Raw genomic sequence first — 19,128 nt, forward strand, 5'->3', positions numbered from 1 at the left:
CAATACGAAAAAGGCTATTCGTCCGTCCATCTCTCTGCGGATATGGTTTCAGACCTGACTTAAACCTCTGAACTCGGAGACGTGACTCGGTGAGGCATTCTTTGCTTCTGATGGACTGTACGGAGTAGTTGGCGATTGTCAATGTACCTAGGGGAGGAAAGAAAACTCAGGACCTCGATCCTAAGTGACAAAAGGATTTAGGTGGTATAGCCTAAGCTTAGGATGACTTTTACTGAGTTTATTCTGACACCCTATCAAGGTCTGTTGTTTTCTTGCCCCTTGAGGTCTACCTACCAAGGAACCCTCGGCTGAGGTCTGGCTTGGCATTCCGCCTGAGGACGGTGGCTGGCTAGGAAGAGGTGATTGCTAGGTGTTAGTGAACACGAGACAAGGATGTGTTGCATCACAACACATCGCATCATACCCAACACTTCACACAAGCAGCAAGGTCTCATGTACTCGCCAGGCTTGTGGCTGCTTCGATTTTGCTTCTTCTGGCTCTGGAACAACTGTCGCATTCCAGCCCAATGGTTCCCAAGACACATCTGCCGCAAAAAGGAGACGGGATGTGAGCATGACTGCAGGATACATGAAAAGAAAGCGAAGCCCTCTACTGTGTCGAACAGAGCATGAAATTGAGGCTCACGATTTCTTTCAAATCACAAAGATGTCATAATAAGCTTAGTTGAATTGCATAACCCATTGTAATCAACAGATATTTCCGCAATTTTCTTGAGCTCCAACCTTGAAACCCCAGCCTCCAACCCCTCGTCTAATCAGCCACGTAAATTTGCAGCACTCTGCGACAGATCCACTTAATAGATCAGAAATGCAGTGTTCTGGCTGGGTAGCTGACGTCGGATTATGATTCTTGGCTTTGTTGTTGCTGTAAACAGGGAATTGGGCTTGGTAAGGGTCAGAGATATCGTGGAGCGAAACAGCCCAAAGTCTACCAATTGCAGTATGTGCAACGGCTTTCGGTCGAGACTTTGTTGACCACTAACTCTAATAGAGACCAGTGGCTCCGGCAATGTCGTCAAGGTTATTGACTAGCAAGTGAAGAGATCCATTCCTGACAGTCCAGCGAAATGAGAGCTCAGCTCGAGCGAGATATCTCATCTCCACCCAAGGACTGACCGTTGGTGGAAAGATGAAGCTACCTGTGTGCTAAGTGGAAAGTCCCCTGAAACGACTGAGATGCCCTGCTGTGCTAGTTGGGTAGCTCAAAGACAGCTGGACGGTGGTGGGCGAAGTCTCGGCAGCTTGCAGCTGGATACATCCAGGTGTATCCTGGGCATCCAAGAGTTTAGAACCCAGGTTACCTTAGCAGATGGGACATGCCGCTGCTGCTGCTGCTGTCCGCCAGGACCAAGTCATTTTTAGCTACAATACCCATTATCCAATCTGAATCTGGTACCTAATGAGCTGCTTCTTTTTTCACCCGCCCCCCGATTTGGGATTTGACAGACGCTGTGCTGTCTTTCTTACTCGATCTGCTTGTCAGGTTTTGAGATCTTTACTCTCTCATCCTCTTGCATCTGTCTATTTGCATGCATATCTGCGTTGCTTTGCATTTCATTGCCAGCAGCTACTATATCTCATTCCCACCTCCGTATACCAGGCTCGGATTTACACTGCCGTAGCACTACTTGCTGGTTTATATCAAATCAAGACTACGACTACGGCACTTGTTTCTTGTCTTACTTTTATCATTCTTTTGCATATAGCGCAGTTTCGCTTTGCTTTCGACCTAACTGCTCCAAGAACCTTTTTGTCTGTGTCCGTGTCCGAGTCTGAGTCTGAGTCTGAGTCTGAGTCTGCGTCTCGGTCTTGGTCTCTTATGCAATTGCCAGTATCACAGCCCCTCGTCGTCGCAAATCGCAAGCTGAGAAGAGCCCTCAGCCCATGATAGTAACCAGGTAATCCTGATCTTTCACCTCTCACGTCGTACTCGACCAGCAGAAACACCAAGAGTCTTGCTAGTATTCGACAGCAATTGCGACTACGTTACGACTGCGTTGGCATCTGTTACTCCAATCCATTTTCAAGGCCTAATAAGGACGGACTCAGACCGGGTCATCCTCCCTGCCCACCAACTTAGGCATTGATGCTACAGCAAGCGAACGACAGCTCACTGCCCCTTTGAGCAAAGAAGCCCCAGAGTAGAAGGGACCCGTTCAGTTCATCGATATCCCGCCTTTTTATTACACCGTCTATCTCTCACGACTGCACAGCGCATCGCATCGCAACACAACATAGCATAGCATAGCTAGCGTTTAGCTTCACAACAATGGGAACAAGGACAGCTTCTTCTGCTGTTGCCGATGTATCACCGAGAGGACCTGGTCGCACTCAATCTACACGGTCTTCTCGTTCCAGTCGGGCTCCAGCTCCCTCTTTTCCTCCCTCGTCTTCCGCTTCAGCGGCCCCAGCAGCGCCTGCACCAGCCACGCCCACTGGAACTGGTGCCAACTACACCCAATCTCACACCCGCCAGCTATCACACTCACACTCACATTCTCAATCTCGCTCCCAATCCCAATCCCAGTCCCAAGCCTACGCCTCCCGCTCTCAATCCCATTCCCACTCTCACTCCCGCTCTGGCTCAAACGCCGCCAACTCACATCTCCCCCCTCATAATAACCATCATCAGCGTACTACCTCATCTTCACGTCCTCACCAGTCGCAACCTGTACCGCAAAATGACTACGAATCATCACGCTTAGCCGCATCCGCAAACCATCAAAGAAGCTCGAGCAAGGAACGACCACCCCCGGCTAGGGGCCCCGATCCCTCGCGGGCCCATCGACGGAGCTCTTCTCGATCAAAGAACAACCACCACAGCCCTCATCCCGAAATGCCTCCTTCCGCCAACCCTCCCAGCAATGGCGCTGGCAATGGAACTGCTTCTCAGCAGCATGGCCATGCCGACGCGCCACCTCGAACTTCAACATCTAAGCACGCGAGATCACGTACCGTTATCCCGACTCAATCTGGAAAATGGATGCTAGGCAAGACCATTGGCGCCGGCAGCATGGGTAAGGTTAAGCTCGCCCGAAAGGAGGATGGCAGTGAACAGGTGTGTTTAGGATTCATCTTTTTTGTTTTATGCCGCCTATTTCTGCGCATCGTTTCATCATTCGGCTATTCGCATTCATTCATTCATCCATCCATCCATCTGCCCCTCTTGCCTAGGCCGCGATGACGATGCTTATCAAGCTTTAAATTTCCACGATACTAATCACGCCTCACCAGGTCGCCTGCAAAATTATCCCTCGTGGCTCAACCGACGATGGCCACCAATCTCGTGCCGACAAGGAACGCGCCGATCAATCCAAGGAAATCCGAACTGCCCGTGAAGCGGCTATCAGCACCCTCCTGAATCACCCCCACATCTGCGCCCTTCACGATGTGGTTCGTACCAACCACCATTGGTATATGCTTTTCGAATACGTCAACGGCGGCCAGATGCTCGACTACATCATCTCGCATGGCAAGCTCAAAGAGAAGCAAGCCCGAAAGTTTAGTCGGCAGATCGCAAGTGCTCTGGATTATTTGCATAGAAATAGCATCGTCCACCGAGACCTCAAGATTGAGAACATCCTTATCAGCAAGACGGGCGACATCAAGATTATCGATTTTGGTCTAAGTAACCTCTTTGCTCCGCGTGGCTATCTCAAGACCTTTTGCGGGAGCTTATACTTTGCTGCTCCCGAATTGCTGCAGGCCAGAGCTTATACTGGTCCAGAAGTTGACGTATGGAGCTTTGGCATTGTTCTGTATGTTTTGGTCTGTGGCAAGGTTCCATTCGATGACCAGAGCATGCCCGCGCTCCATGCCAAGATCAAGAGAGGTCTTGTCGATTATCCCGCGTGGCTGTCAAGCGGTAGGTTACTCAAGTGTTGGTCTTGTACTATCTTCTAACTGAATTGCAGAGTGTAAACACCTTCTATCCCGCATGCTGGTAACAGACCCCAAACAGCGAGCGACAATGCAGGAGGTGATGACGCATCCATGGATGGCTAAAGGCTTTAACGGTCCCCCCGATAACTACCTACCCATTCGCGAACCATTGACTACGCCACTCGAGCCAGAAGTCATTCTCGCTATGCAAGGCTTTAACTTTGGTACACCCGAAAGTATAAATGCACAACTTACCAAAATAATTGAATCAGAGGAATATCAGCGCGCCGTTAAGCTCTATCAACGAGAAAAGGAGCTCCCTCCACCCGCCAAGGATGCCGAAAAGAGGAGACCATTCGGTTTTGACTTTTACAAGCGCAGAAATTCTGGCAACAGTCGCGATACTCTGTCGGCTCCTAGTTCTGAGGCACTGCAGATCGGTAACGATCCTATGAATGCATTTAGTCCTCTTGTGTCCATATACTACCTCGTCAAGGAAAAGCAGGGTCGCGACCATGCTGATATGGTTTCGCCAGCAGCGGCTCAAACACGTGACAAGGAGAAAGAGAAGGAAAGGGAGAGGGAGAGGGAGAAGGAGCGAGAACGAGAACGAGAACGAGAGCGTGAACGTGAACGTGAACGCGAACGTGAGAAGGACCGGGAGAGAGAAAAGGAGCGCGAGATTCGCGAAAAGGAGAAGGCAAGGGAGGCAGAACCGATGCCCGAGATTGCGGCACCTCAAGCAGCCCACACCAACTCTGCCGCTTATGAAATGCCCGGCGAGAAACCCACTGGTGGACGAAGCAGACCTCGCGCGAGAACACATGGCGAGGACGACATGCCCGAGGTACCGAAGCCTCCCCCTGCACCACCTGCCGAGCCAAGGGTTGAGCAACTTCAAAAGAAGGAAGGCACCGCAGCTGGTATTCTGCGTAGGTTCAGCACACGCAAGCGTAGGGACCCTGAGCGTCTGGACAAAGACCGATCGCATCCTCCTGTGGTACAAGTCCATTCACCAGCTGAACCTTCTCCCTTGGCACCCCGTAAGAGCTTCAGTATCCGTCGTGGACGTCGCGACAGAGAGGATGCGTCGGACTCGCAGATCCGTTCCGCGAGTGGTCAGCAGCATGGTGAACTCCTTAGCCCACCAATGTCCGCAGGTGGTTCACGGGAGAACAGAAGAGGAGGTGGCCTGGGGCGGTCGACTAGTGTCAACTCGGCTGACCTGAGACGGCGAAAAGACCCTCCGGCAACCAGTGGCTCTGATCAGTCTGTCGCAAATGAAGATTCCTCCAGTACACACCGTGCCCACGGACACTCCCGGTCTGTGAGCCTGAGGGCCAAGTCTATTGGCCATGCTAGGAGGGAAAGCATCCAGCAGCGTCGCATGAGAAGAGAGGCTGCTCAAGAGGCCAATGTGCCCGAAGAAACAGATCAAGAACTAGAGCAGAGTGGTGTATCTACAGACCGACTAGACGACACAGAACTTGCCAAGCCAGTGTTCCTGAAAGGACTTTTCAGCGTATCGACGACGTCTGGCAAGTCAGTACCTGCGATTCGAACCGATATCAAGCGAGTGCTGCGGCAGTTAAATGTGGAGTATACAGAGATCAAAGGCGGCTTCAACTGTCGCCATTCACCCAGTATTGATCTGAACAAGGTGCAAGACCCTCCCACGAGTCCCGGCATGACACCAGGACACAAGCGACGATTCAGTTTTGGCGGCCTCATGCGAGGAGACGATCGTGAGCGTGAGCGGGATGAGTTCCGCGACTCAGAACGACCTCCTACTACACCACGAACGCCAGGGCGCTCTGATCGAGATCGCAGCTTTTCCAATTCCGAAACCTCATTCGACAGTATTCCTGGCAAGAATGGGGGTCCATCGAGACGAGTCCCCGGAGAAACCAGCACGCAGGTGCAAAGTGACCTCGGAGGAAGCATGGTGCTAGAGTTTGAGATTTTCATCGTAAAGGTCCCGTTGCTCACATTGCACGGCATTCAGTTCAAGCGATTGACAGGCAACACGTGGCAATACAAGAGCATGGCGGACCATATTCTTCGAGAGTTGAGGCTATAAGCACTCGTTCAACACTTGTCTAAGAAGAAATTTGCAACATAGGAGTTTGGTTGAAGCAAGCACTGGGAAGGAGTTGCGTTGTTCGTAGACGTGAAGCATGGCTGGCTACCGCCGGGAATTTCAAGCGACAGAGGGCCCTAAGCACGTGGTTGGTTGTATATTTCGATGGCGCTTTTCGCTGTTTCAACTTCAAAGCATGGTTCGTCATAGAGAACGCACATGGTGGTAATGATTTATTATAGCACTTACGGAGAGTGGAAGTACTGGAGAAGAGCTAGGAGAAAACCTATGAATGTAATTGGAGATTTTATGCTAAACGTGACTGAAACTGCCTGCTCCGTGGGCCATGACGCTGAAGTATGTGATTGTTACTCAGAAATCCTCGAGTCTTTGGGGCACAAATCGAGCTGTGACAAGCCGGCTTGGATGAGGACAAGGCTGACAATGATAGTTTATAGTGATAGGTTGGCATGGAAGAGCTACCTCCCCGCACTTGCATAGCCATGTAGACTTTCCCGCCGTTGCCGCATACAGGGATACTTATTTATGGTCCAAGCGTCAAGTCCCGATCCCACAGCCGGTTTCACCTATCACAGCCTGAGCACCACAATGAGAAACAGGCTGACCAATCCCATCAGCAGAAGCCGAATGGCTCTTTGCCCCAGTAGCACCTGCGAGCACCACCACAAACCAACCCGCCAAACGATCTCACCTTGCTTGCTTGGGTTTGAACCTCCCACTTACTTACTGTGCCTTTATCACTCCGACGATTCAACAAAGACCCTCTCGATTGAAATCTAGTCGAAAATAACCGCTAGCAGATACTATACAGTCCTTTCTCCAACGAAATTCTAGTTCACACCGATTATCGCCCCTTCACCCATTGGAAGTGTTTCGTGTACCTCCGCATTTGCGCCCTCGATTCATCACCCCGATCTCAAACTCGCTGCGCCGAACTATCAACCGACACTCCAGCCAAGCTTACATCGTTAACGAAGAAGAGTGCTGCTCGACTTGCAAGTCATAAAACCATAACCTCCGTTCCGAACCCTGTCGAACAAGAAAAGATACGCCCAACATGATGCCAGCGGCGCACGTCTACGGACACCACCAATTCAACCCTCAGGGAGGAGACTCGGCTTGGATGCACCAGCAGCCTGGCGCGCATCACGCACATACGCAGCAACAGCAGGTGGCCGCTGCAGCCGCCGCTGTTCAGCAACAACAACAACAACAGCAGCAGCAGCAGCAGCATTTCAACCGTCTTGCTGGCGCGGGTCAACTCCCCGGCCACGGTCAGGATGCCGATCACAGCAATGTCTCGGAGGACAACCGGCGTACCATGGCCTTCATTGCCGATCTTCTCAACGAGAACACTCGGGAGGCTGCTTTGTTGGAACTTAGTAAAAAGCGCGAGCAGGTCCCCGAGTTGGCTCTCATATTGTGGCATTCATTCGGTACGTGCCCAAACCGTGTTGTCTCGGGCTACCAAGCCTGTAGCCGGAAGAAGCCAGCTAACATGTCTCTCAGGTGTCATGACCTCTCTCCTCCAAGAGATCATTTCAGTTTACACTCTTCTTAACCCATCCCAGCTCACTGCAGCTGCTTCAAACCGAGTGTGCAATGCCCTTGCCCTACTCCAGTGCGTAGCTTCTCACAATGACACAAGGACCCTGTTCCTCAATGGTGCGTATATCGTGGCTCAAATTCAGGTGTCACATGGCTCACAATTTATAGCACACATTCCTCTGTTCCTCTACCCCTTTCTGAACACCACTTCCAAATCTCGGCCTTTCGAGTACCTCAGGCTCACGAGCCTGGGAGTCATCGGTGCGCTCGTCAAGAATGATTCATCTGAAGTCATCAACTTTCTCTTGACCACAGAGATCATTCCTCTCTGCTTGCGCATCATGGAGACAGGTTCGGAACTTAGCAAGACCGTAGCCATCTTCATCGTTCAGAAGATTCTTTTGGACGACAACGGTCTTAATTACATCTGTGCTACATACGAGCGTTTCTATGCTGTTGGCACGGTCCTCAGCAACATGGTTGCTCAACTCGTCGAATCTCAGACCGCTCGTCTCCTTAAGCACGTCGTCAGGTGCTTCCTTCGGTGAGTTAAACACATGTCTGCCCTGTTATTCATAGTCTAATCGTTAATCGTTTAGGTTGAGTGACAACGCTCGCGCTCGTGAGGCTCTGCGACAGTGCCTTCCTGAGCCACTCCGCGACGCTACCTTCTCGTCCGTTCTCCGTGATGACGCAGCGACTAAGCGATGCCTTGCCCAGCTGCTTATCAACTTATCGGACAACGTCGCGGATCCCAACTCTGGAGGTGTGTCAGGCATGTAAGAGCGGAGAGACTAATATCGGGATGGCTACTCAGCCTTCCGTTGTGACAATACATACCCCTTGTGCATTGATACGGCGATTCATGAAGGACGGACAATTTTTATTTTTATGATATTTTGGGAAAAGCGAAGGGATCAAAAGCATATTGCATCGTTGATACCCGCAACCCCTCCGGCTCGAAGCGCCGAGAGAAATCCAGAGCTCCAGCAGAGCAACTGGGCCGACTTCTCTTCCAACGCCGCTGACGGTTATGGGACTTGCATTCTGTTTCACATACCTCGGAACTGGGTAAAGAGGCCTCTATCGATCTACCACGGATCAGTAAGGTATGGCGCATCGTTCTTCTTACTTACATAGCTTTTCCGTCTAGCATCTTGGCTTCTCAACGACCGAGCTTGAGACGGATAGGAACGACACTTTTTGAAACGGGCTCAGTCTAAATATACGAAGGAAGATCTATGGATGGTTACTAGGGGGTTTCGTGTAACAGGTATAAGGATAGCTAACTGACTGCCGGCTGGAGAGGTACTGGATAGACTGGGGCGGAGGCACATGGAAGTCTTTGACATGCCTGGTTTGGCGGTGTTTTGGCGTTGGATGGTGCATCAGAGACACGGTGTTGATCAGGTTTAGGGGTGTGTATTGCAAGAATTGCAGCTTTATAAAAGACGTTTTCAAAGTTGATATCAGTGATGCTTGGGAGAAAATACTGAGCACAAATCATCGAGGCAAACCGTTATCATCTGTGGCTCGAATCGGCAGTAGAGTCACGAGTATCAAGCTAGAGAATGTTTCTTCAACTTTGAGGCCATGTTCCATAAGACACCATAGCTTGTAGCCATAGGCCTTCAAAGTGCTTGGGGTTTGCTTCAAATTTTGTATACAATAATTCCATCAACATATCCAGCCAGATTCTCGTCGTTGCAGGTAGCTGTCGAGTCAGAACACAAAAGGTGCCCTGAGGAATGAAATGTCAATATTGATAGAGATACACAAGCCATGGAGGTGGAGAGAACCCTGGTCCCGATACAATGCTTTTGTGTATTCAAATTCATATCATGGTGAGTGACACCCAAAATGTGAAGGTGTCTAGTACAATCACAAAAGACCGCAGAACAGTCTCTTCCATACAGGACGAGGTTCAGATCGCTGCTCAAGAGCATGCTTCTTGAGATCACCATCGTCATCGCTGTCGTTATCGTCCTTCTTGACAGCAGCGATCCAGTTGACATACAACTTGAAGTCTCCATCCTGTTTATCAAAGAAGCTATTGAAAGTTAGCAACCAATCTTCTTGGAATCACACAAGAGACTTACCTTCGTGCCATGAGAGATATCCTCTTGATGTCATTCAACTTCAGCGGCTCAGGATCCTCAACCTCCCTCCCACGATACGTCGCCTTGAACTCATCCCACTTCATGAAAATCTCACCTCCATTCTCCGGCGCCTTGAAGTCATACTCCCAGCTCACACCAGCCTCATCTCGCCCATCCTTCCTCTTTCCGGGAATGGTGTCCTTGACGTTGAGCGTAAAAGTCTGATCCGAGCTGTCCCAGCCGAGGGAGAGCTTTATGCCCTCTGTGCAGGAGAGATCGAGGGCTAGGTCGCCGACTGTGCGCTGCGAGGCAAAGCCAGCGCCGCCGAGGGTCTTGGTGTCAAGATGGCCGTAGAACTTGGCTTGCGTGGGGTGAGTGTAGAGATGTGAGATGCTGGAGCCACCGCGGACGCGATCGTCTGAGGCGGTCCAAAGACCGCTGTCCCAAGCCCTTGAAGATGTTAGTTAGCCTGTCTGTCTCTGTGGTTGATGCTGATACGTACTTGGGGCCACCGAAGATGTATTGCAGACTGCTTGACATGTTCACTTTATTTTCACTGTCAATTGAAGGAGGAGAAGTGAATCGAGTGAGTTGAGATGTCTGATATTTTTGTATGAGCGGATGCTTTAAATGGATGACATAATTGAGTTTGCTTGTAGTACCACGCCAAGTCGGCAGTTGAGATGCTTACGTACAGCACTCAATCAAGCTTCAATATCCAAGTAAACGCAGTATTTCTCCAGTCATGAGATCTGTGCCATTATTTTACTGATTCTCTTTTGAATAATGAAACATCTTCATCTTTAGACACTCCAATTCAAACAAACCTCAAAGATGGCTTTTAATAGTCTTTGACCAGTCTCTCTCGTCCCGTTGGCACGGACATGGCGGCGGCAGTGGCAGTGGCAGTGGCAGTGGCAGTACTGGGTTGATGAAAACAAGGTTCACACCTCAGAAGCATAACGAGATGCCTACGGAGCAATCAACAGCGGTACCTGTCATTATGTGTTGGTTCAGGCGCACTGTTGACCGTCTTTGGGTAGTGAGTTAGATCATGTCTAGCCTGGAATCGAATAGCGGCAGATCGAGTCCAGACCTGCCCATTATCTTGAGCTGGTTAAAGTCAATTCATCCAATGTCAGTCAGTATAGAAAGATAGCCACTTGAGTGATGGATGGACAAAAGGACCAGACTCTTTGCCTTGTTAATTAGCTAATTATTACAGAAACTTGCTTTTTTGGTGTTCAGCCTCTTTTGGTGATTTGTCTGCAATAATTTGGGGGCCATTGTTTGTTTGATCTGCAGCGTCAAGCACCCAATACTTCCATGTCCACAGCCTGCCTACAGCTGAGAATGATATCCATCCATCTACTCACCTTTTATTGCACATGCAGACTCACACCCTTTTCCGTGTCCTTTTTTTCCCTTTTCAATCCCCCTCTCATTTCATTTTCATTTCATCGCGTCTCCTCTCGCTCCTAATCATCCGCCACTCCCGGCAACAGTATCATTCGCCACTAGAGCAGACGAGGGTCCAAATCCTCCCAAGACCCGGCGTGAATCTTGACCCGAGCCTGATTTCCTTCCTCTTTGTTATGTAGCCGAAGCCGTAGGAGCCGGCAGGACCACGTACGTCGGTACCGAAGAGGCCAGGCCATGCACACACACAGCGAGAGGCCCTAGAGGCCCAATAACATGACGGGTATAATGCCAACTTGTAACACAACAAAACGCCCGGATTTGCCCATGCAACCCTCCTTGGCACGTGGAGGTAGGACTCGGACTCGGACTCAGAAAAGGTCTCCCAAATCCCAATCCCAATCCAACTCCAAAAATACTCATCCACACCCTAGCACTCCGGTCTGTTAGTGGTAACCGCCGAGCGAGCAACAGCTCACTCATTCACATACCGGTCAGGTCACGTCAGGTCCAGCAGGTCACATAGCGCATAAAAGTATCCATAGCATATCGAGAAAAGAGGGAGGGGGACAGACATAACACGCAATGCAATACGGGAAATGACACCCACCAGACAAGACAGGCAGATAGACAGACAGACAGACAAAGACAGCAGACGAGGCTCTGAGGCGCAACTTCTGGATTCCGCCTCAGTCGTCTAGCTCAACCTGCACATGCACATGGAACATAGAGCTGAAGCCCCCCTCTCAAGCCATCGACTGACCATGGCACATTACCCGAGGCTCTATCTATTCAGCTCCGTCTGTCTACGCGAGTAGATAATAAACGAGGTAAACGATAAAACAAACCCAGTAACTAACTGACCTGCGCTATACTACCAACATGCATGTCCCTTGATCTTGATCTTCACATTCACATGGGGAGGTCAAGCTCTATCATATCATGCCATACCATGCCATACCAACTCTGTTCTAGTTCAGCCAGCCTCATTCACTCGCTCATTCATTCACTCATTATCTAGTTGGACGAGACTCACTCATCAGTCCTAAATCCTTGGGCCACTTTCATCATATCACAATCATTATGAAACACAGCCAGCTCGCAATTCGTACACTTCACTTCACTTCAATGCAGCCAAGTACAAAGCGCTATGCACATTTCATCATCTAATTTGTCGCCATGGCTCAAGATATCTATTCAACCAACACTAACAAAAGTGTATGTGGCCAGGCCAAGCAAGGTCTCTCGACCCCGCAGCCGCCATCTTTGTTGTTTGTTTGCCTCCTTGCCTGCTTTCAACCTTTGCCAGTCCAGTCCAAGCCAACCCAATATACATTCGGATGCATACAAGCGTATCCCGTATGCATTCCCAAAACGCCTCACTTGTCTTCTTTTCCTTCGCCATTCCAAATAACCAATTCGTCCGTGCATCTTGCAGCCGTTACAGAAATCACATGGTCGAGCGCTTCGACCCTGTGTACATAAAACGAATGCAGACGAGTAAACCATCCTCTCGCCTGTGACATAGATACCTCTGCCAGTACCAAAAGAAGTGAAAAGTGTGGAGTGTGAAAGTGTGAAAGTGTTCAAAATATCAAAACCCGCCATGCTATGCCTCGTAGGGCTCATTTCCAACGCCTACCCAAAATCTCAAAGTTCGCTATGTTTCTTTCTTTCTCTCGTCCATGCCAGCTGCCCTATTGGTGCTGGATTAGATCAGGCGAGCCAGGCATTGACAGAGGCGTGGCAGGGTAGTCGAAGCCAGCCTCTGAGCAGTTGGCAGAGTGGTCGAAAGAATGCGACAGCGGAGGAGTCTGCGAACCCCATCAGCAACGTGGATCTCGTACAACCCCACGGGGCGTTTGACTGGCGTGACTCACATGAGGGTTGGACTGTTCGTATGGACTACCAGAGTTGAAGTCCATGGGTGGCATGTAACCGTAGGTCATGTAAGGAGTGAGTCCGTCGTCACTAGGGTACGTCTCCCGCTTGATGGCATCGCTAAAGTGTGTCATGGAAGGGAGTGTCATGGGCACTGTAGACGCTGTCATGTAGTTGGGATAGGCATCAGCGGTTGTGATGGCTGGGTATGACTGAGTAGAACCGTAGGGTGCGAGGAGGATCTCATCGGGAGCAGGGTATGTTGAGTATGTGAACTGAGGAGGGCTGTCTGAGCGAGCTCGGTCGTCGTAGTTGCCAGAGAAGAAAAGCTCGTCAGTAGGCTCCATGGGAGGAGTGAACTGGCCCTGTGAAGCAACAGACTTGCTGGGAGCTCCGGATTGCGATTTTTGAGACTTGGGTGCGGAGGGAGATCGCTTCGACTTGGTAGGCTTCTGTGGCTGCTTGTCGGACTCGGCATCGTCAGAAGAACCAGCACGGCGCTCGAGGTCTTCGAGGCGGCGCTTAAGCTTCTTGCCTGAAAAGGACTGTTAGTTTTGCAAAAACAGCTTATGAGCTCTAGAGTGGATCTAGAGTCAAGCAGGCTCTAACATACGGTAGTTGCGCTGAGCAATGCGGTTCTGTATTCTTCGGCGCTCAGCAAGGTCAGAGATCTTGGTCCAGTCCTCATCGGGGTTGGCAGAAGCACTGAAAGCACTGCTTGTTCCCGAGTATTGTCTGGGAGGTGGAGGAGCTGCCGCGTAGGCGTAGGCGGGTTGTGTCATAAACATGGACATTGTGAAGTTGTTATAAGTCTGAGTGTGGGATTGCTTGTAGCTGAGGATTGTAACCGTCGATTTTGTAACGACGAAGCTCTAGATGGCCGAAAGCAAGATTGGGAGAGTTGGTTTATTCTCAATTGTTTCCTGTATCTGTCTGTCCTCTTGTGTCTGTCTCTATATCCAAACGAACAGAGAGGCTATGATGGTCAAGGCAAGGTGGTGAGTTGCTTGAGGTGAGTGTGGAGGCAGTGGGTATATATAAGTGTATGAGTGCAAGATGAGAATGATCAAGACGATCTGAAGCTACTTGAAGCTGAATCTGTTGATGAACTTGGAGATAGATGGAGAGCAAGACGGTTGGTGAGGGGGAAGAGGCTGTATATTAAATAAATGTCCCCAAAGCTGCGCGGAGCAGGCATGGCATAAGGTAACGGAAAGACCCAAGGACGTGAGTGAGTGACGAGTGAGTGGAAGGGATCCTACAAGGGCAGGGGCGTGTGAGGTGTGCGCCTACCCTACCTTACCTTCCATACCTTGCCTTGCCTTGCCTTACGGGTACCTACCCATGAGGGGGTATCCAGCGCTGGACATTGCCTTGCCCTGCGCTGTGCTGCGCTTTCCACTCTGTCTCTGTCTCTTTGATCAATCTGCAGTGTATAGTGAGTTGAATACACGCCCGCCTCTTTCCCTTACCCCCTCCATCACACACAGACATCCTCCACTTTCTACATCGCACACCTCTCCCCTAGCACTACTGGCACGCACCCAGCGCCCAAGACGGCACGGCCACACACAAGCAGAAAAAGGTCCCTGGCTACCTACCTTACCTGGGCCTGGCACCAACCTATGTAAGGAGAGGGGTGTTGTTTAGTTGCTTGCGGGGGCTCTTTCGCCTCTGTCTCTCTCTCAGTCACTCACTGTGTCTCTGTCTCTGTCTGGCGCTGGCCTCACAGGGCTGGGTGCTCATCACCCTCTGAGCCCCAATTCAATGCACTCTGCAGACAAGGTCAGGGTAGCTCGCGGTACGTACCTCCGCCTTTTCAACCTTTCCATTCAAGCCTGTCTCCACTGGCGCTCGCACTCGTTCTTCTCTCACTGGGCCATTCGCGATGCTACGGGGCATCGAAATCCTTTTCGCTACGATCCTTGTGCCAAGCATTTCGTTCACTCATTCTCGAGTCCAGGACCGTAATTTGGTATCGCGGCTGCTAATAGCGAAAGGCGAGACAGCTATGAATTGCTTCAATTTGTACTTATTGAATTTATGGCGGCGACATGAGAGATGCAGTGACTGTTGGCCACTACAAACCCTCCACTAATACACTTGAAACTGTCTCATTTGGTACAGTACGGCCCGTGCTGTCGACGGGCGATCATTAAAACCTAAGGTACCTCAAGGATTTATAATAAACTCCGCTGGCCATGTCCGATTCCCACTCCATTCGGACGAATAGATATAGCAAATTACCAGGATACTGACAAATTCATTATCTATTTGTGAGCAGGTTTGCTATCATGATGCTATGGCTAACCAGATGAAATGCTGAATGATGAATCCAAATATCTGGATGTCTGCCTATATGCACAACAACCTCGCTGTGGAACAAGGAGGGGAGTGCTGCCATCCCACACAACGGTGTCTCGTCAAAAGAGCGGGATTCACTGAGTTATAGATCGGGGCTCAAGTAGGGCATGAGACGGGATTGAGCATCTGCGGCGTCTTCTCATGCTATACCATAACATGGCATATGCTATACTACACCACACTGCGCCGTGCTATGAAGCAGTAACGTATCGTATACCAGATACGGCTTGGTTTGGAATGTGAGCGTATTGGGTTTTATCAGTTCTGAACCGTTCGTCACGTAACATCAACGGTGGAGAGACAACGAGACGATGAACTACTAGGCGCAGCCAAGTCACCAGAAGGGCTGGAGCAAAATAGAACAGAAGCCATCAGAGAGGCTGGCGCTATTAACAGAGCAGATGCCATTCTAACCGTCTGAAAAGCCAACAACTGATAGGGACGAGACACAGAAAGGTACGGATACTGTATGTTCCTTTGCAGGCTGGCTCTGCACTCCCTGTGGTGGACACTAAACGAACAAGCCAACCAGGTCCCCGAGATCAAGCCATGGACCAGGAAAGAAGCTTCAAGGCAGACTCGATGGAAATCTGGACTAAATTTGCCCACATTGAGTCTATCGAGTCGATTGCCGTCTCTGTCTCTAGCGCAGCGTAGCATCGCCCTGCTTCCCCTAGTTAGCTCTCCCATGCCAGGCCCCCAGGTCAGTCCCAGTCCCAGCACCCAGGGCACGTTCACTCGCGTCCAGTCCCATGTCCTGGGGCTACCTTATCCACTGTTTTGAACTGAGCCTCTTGTCTGCCATTTGGAATTCCCTGTCCCAGAGAAAGGGTTCCTCTTAAAGCCGATGGAGACAGTCTCCAATACAACCCAACCCCGGGAACACATCAATAGAGGCTGGCCAATCACGAATAGGTCGACCCGAGCCCCCATAGTGGTAGAAGAGAGACCCCGAAATGATTAGCTTTTGATCCAACTCAGCTCTGGGACCAATTGGAGTCCCACAATCCCAGGCTCTCTCACACTCGAGACTGGTGTGCGAGTCTTGTCTTGGTCTGTCAGTCGCTCCAAGGACCGTTTTGCCGGGTAAGAAGACCTTTTGGCCGGGCCGATCATGTCGTTCATTCTGGCAGCGCCCGTCGTAGGGCTGTGTGACGACACGATGAGTTCCTATTCATCAGATAAAAGTCCAAGCCCTGCTACAAGAGATCACTAGCAGCAAGTGTACGTATATAGATAGAGTCACAGTCGACTATTCGTACTATTTCGGTTTAGGTCTGTCCATGTCCCAAGAGAATGCCGCTCTTGGTCTGGAGATCTTGTCTAATGACTCTACATACCCTGCCAGCCCTGCCTTACCGGTCTCTGATGCACAAGACGACAAGCGACATCAACATTGTGCCATTTTCCCCAGTTGCGCGCCTATCCCTACCGTTGTAGTCGTTGAGGACCCAGGTCCAGCAGTTCCCCGACAACCGACACACCCAACCACATGGCTACAGGACGATGAACCCCTGTGAATAATCACCGGAATATTACTGTGAGTTAGAGTTGCAGTTACAGTTGCAATAGCAATTGTCTGGGCTGGGTCAAAGCAACGCTGGGTTTAACTGTTAGCCATATCGATAAAACATGACAGGTATTGGCATTAACAACAACTGAAATTACATTGAGTATCGTCTATGTTGTATTGAACCTGGTCGAATTGGGCCATATTTACGGCAGATCCTCGTGTCTAGCAGAGCCAACAAGCCAGGAGACCAACATGATACACCTCTCGCAGCAATGGAAACACGTAACCTGCAATTCCAAGTCTTGGCTCTGCTCATAACAACCTTCAACCATCTTCGTCATATTATCTGACTTGTAGTCTTGGAGATAATCGTCCCAAAACCCTATTTTCTGTCAAAGGAGGTCATACTGAACTGATTGAGTTTGGAAAATACCCTACAACGAAATAAAGGTGGGCAGGGGTCGGCTGTCCTCACGATCAAGCTTCCGGCTGTTAAAGATTAAGCGCGGCCGCACCAAGACGCTACCCAGAAACGCTTCTCACAGGCGGCCGACCCCTGCCCCGCGACCGTTGAGTGGCAACCCGTCGCAGCATTTGACTCAATTCTGGAAGAGACACGGCCGAGCAAGGCATAAGGGGGTGAAATACAGTATCCTACGCCATGGAATAACTTGTTTATTTGGAAATTCCCTTGGGGGCCACCTGAGGATCGACGTTCCATCAATTCCTTCGCCTACGTCGTGGGCGACCCATTAGCACAGCTTGACTTCGTCAATGGTCCTGTAGAGACAAGGCCCGGACTAACCCTCTTTGAGCTATTTTGCCTGTAATGATGTGCAACTTGTCCCTGAACCTTGTTTTTCTTTGCCCAGTGCACAGGACAAGTCGTAGCGAGGCAGGCCTTCGGCTTGTGTACCCGTCTTGCAGCAACGGGGCAAATTACCCTGCTTTGCCAGAATCCTTCAAGACTCTTGCGCCCTGAGATTGCGGACGATGGATCCATGGCAGCACGCACAGCACATATACACACACATCCAACACATGGCATTGGACCTCATGGGCTATCAGAGGCGCGATATGCTCGATGGCAATACCACATCCGCCTCGACTGTTGGTGATCTGGCGCTTATCTTTTGGATCACAATTTCTAATCGCGCCCGTTACCAGTTGAGCGGGTGACACGAGAAGCATTGTCGATCAACCAAACTAAACCAACCTTCTTCTTTAGAAAACCCCCGCAGAGACTTGGAGATGGAGATGGAGCTATCTGCGGCGAAATTATGCCGCTCACTTACACGGACTGTCTCCTCCTTTGAAGACCTTTCAAATACACTAAAAATCCAACGTCTCCACGACGCATGAACAAGCGGTCTGGTTGAATTGTCTGGTTGAAGCTATAGCGCTATTCTAAGCACTTTTCTGGTCCTAAAATCCTCACGATGAAAGGGCTGCGTTGACGTGAAGCCTCTCGCCATTTGGTCCCAGGGTTCCATCACGGATATAGATCGGACTAACTGACCTTCTCCGTTCAGAGACCGTAAAAGGAAATCACCGGCTCCGTGTATGGAGAGTTCCGGCTCCGCGGAATGTGCCATAACTAAGCATTTGGATACTTACATACGTAGGTGGTGCCCAGGGCTCGGCAGAGCGGCGTCAACACGACCTAAGAGGAGCCCCTTTTACTATTACCCGTGCGTTAGAACTGAATCAAGTGCAATAATATAGTATCAATTATCGAGTCCGTCGTCAGAAAATGTCAGAAGACGTCAACAATGCTCAGCGTTGGGTTGCGCCCGTTGGTAGTCCACGGATATCGTTCACCATGAATTATGGTTAATCGTTATCCCGAAATGACCCATGAGCCATTAGCCAGAGTGGCAGAGGAGAGTAGAGTACATCGAGTAGCAGAGTGGGTTTCATGGAAGGAGCCGTGAAAAAGACATCGGACTAATCTGCTACGAGAGAGTCCGAGATAGAGTCGGGATGTGAATCCTTGTGTAGACTCACGAAACAAGCGCGAGAGTGATTTTAGCAGAGGGCATTGCTGTCACAAGAGTGCGGCGCAGACTTATTCGACGACCCCTGTCCTTACTGCTCGCGCCCATCCATTTGTGATTGGCTACACTGCCAGCCGTCAAGCGCGATAAACTTTCGGGCGTTGTCAGTTGAGCCGTCGCACGAACAAGAGGGACGATCAGGCCACTTGATTGGATCCTCAGCCGCACTCAAATTTCCTTAGGCTGTCGCAACGTTTCAACTGCTCTCTCTCTTTGCTTTTGGGGGTGCCATTGGATGGCGAA

At 50.4% G+C, this 19,128-nt stretch overlaps 4 protein-coding genes across 4 annotated transcripts; 2 read left to right on the top strand and 2 right to left on the bottom strand.

The window, feature by feature from the left end:
• Nucleotides 1-2,290: 2,290 nt before the first annotated feature.
• Nucleotides 2,291-5,983, top strand: FSUBG_2592 (CAMK CAMKL KIN1 kinase; the record flags this gene model as incomplete). Its single annotated transcript, XM_036680381.1, has 3 exons — nucleotides 2,291-3,079; nucleotides 3,256-3,886; nucleotides 3,936-5,983. The coding sequence occupies 3 exons, from the start codon at nucleotides 2,291-2,293 to the stop codon at nucleotides 5,981-5,983; spliced, it is 3,468 nt and encodes a 1,155-aa protein (XP_036541861.1).
• Nucleotides 5,984-7,061: 1,078 nt separating this feature from the next.
• On the top strand, nucleotides 7,062-8,335 carry FSUBG_2593 (cell differentiation rcd1; the record flags this gene model as incomplete). The annotated part of the gene is made up of 4 exons (XM_036680382.1): nucleotides 7,062-7,440; nucleotides 7,514-7,669; nucleotides 7,721-8,096; nucleotides 8,152-8,335. 4 exons carry the CDS (start codon nucleotides 7,062-7,064, stop codon nucleotides 8,333-8,335), a joined length of 1,095 nt encoding a protein of 364 aa, XP_036541862.1.
• A 1,098-nt stretch (nucleotides 8,336-9,433) lies between these two features.
• Nucleotides 9,434-10,191, bottom strand: FSUBG_2594 (complex i intermediate-associated 30; the record flags this gene model as incomplete). The annotated part of the gene is made up of 3 exons (XM_036680383.1): nucleotides 9,434-9,602; nucleotides 9,652-10,101; nucleotides 10,154-10,191. 3 exons carry the CDS (start codon nucleotides 10,189-10,191, stop codon nucleotides 9,434-9,436), a joined length of 657 nt encoding a protein of 218 aa, XP_036541863.1.
• Nucleotides 10,192-12,767: 2,576 nt separating this feature from the next.
• Nucleotides 12,768-13,745, bottom strand: FSUBG_2595 (uncharacterized protein; the record flags this gene model as incomplete). The annotated part of the gene is made up of 3 exons (XM_036680384.1): nucleotides 12,768-12,884; nucleotides 12,951-13,486; nucleotides 13,565-13,745. The coding sequence occupies 3 exons, from the start codon at nucleotides 13,743-13,745 to the stop codon at nucleotides 12,768-12,770; spliced, it is 834 nt and encodes a 277-aa protein (XP_036541864.1).
• Between the last annotated feature and the right edge of the window lie 5,383 nt (nucleotides 13,746-19,128).

This window comes from Fusarium subglutinans, assembly GCF_013396075.1.
Source record: "Fusarium subglutinans strain NRRL 66333 chromosome Unknown NRRL66333_c0000023, whole genome shotgun sequence".
In the NCBI taxonomy this organism is placed as follows: domain Eukaryota; kingdom Fungi; phylum Ascomycota; class Sordariomycetes; order Hypocreales; family Nectriaceae; genus Fusarium; species Fusarium subglutinans.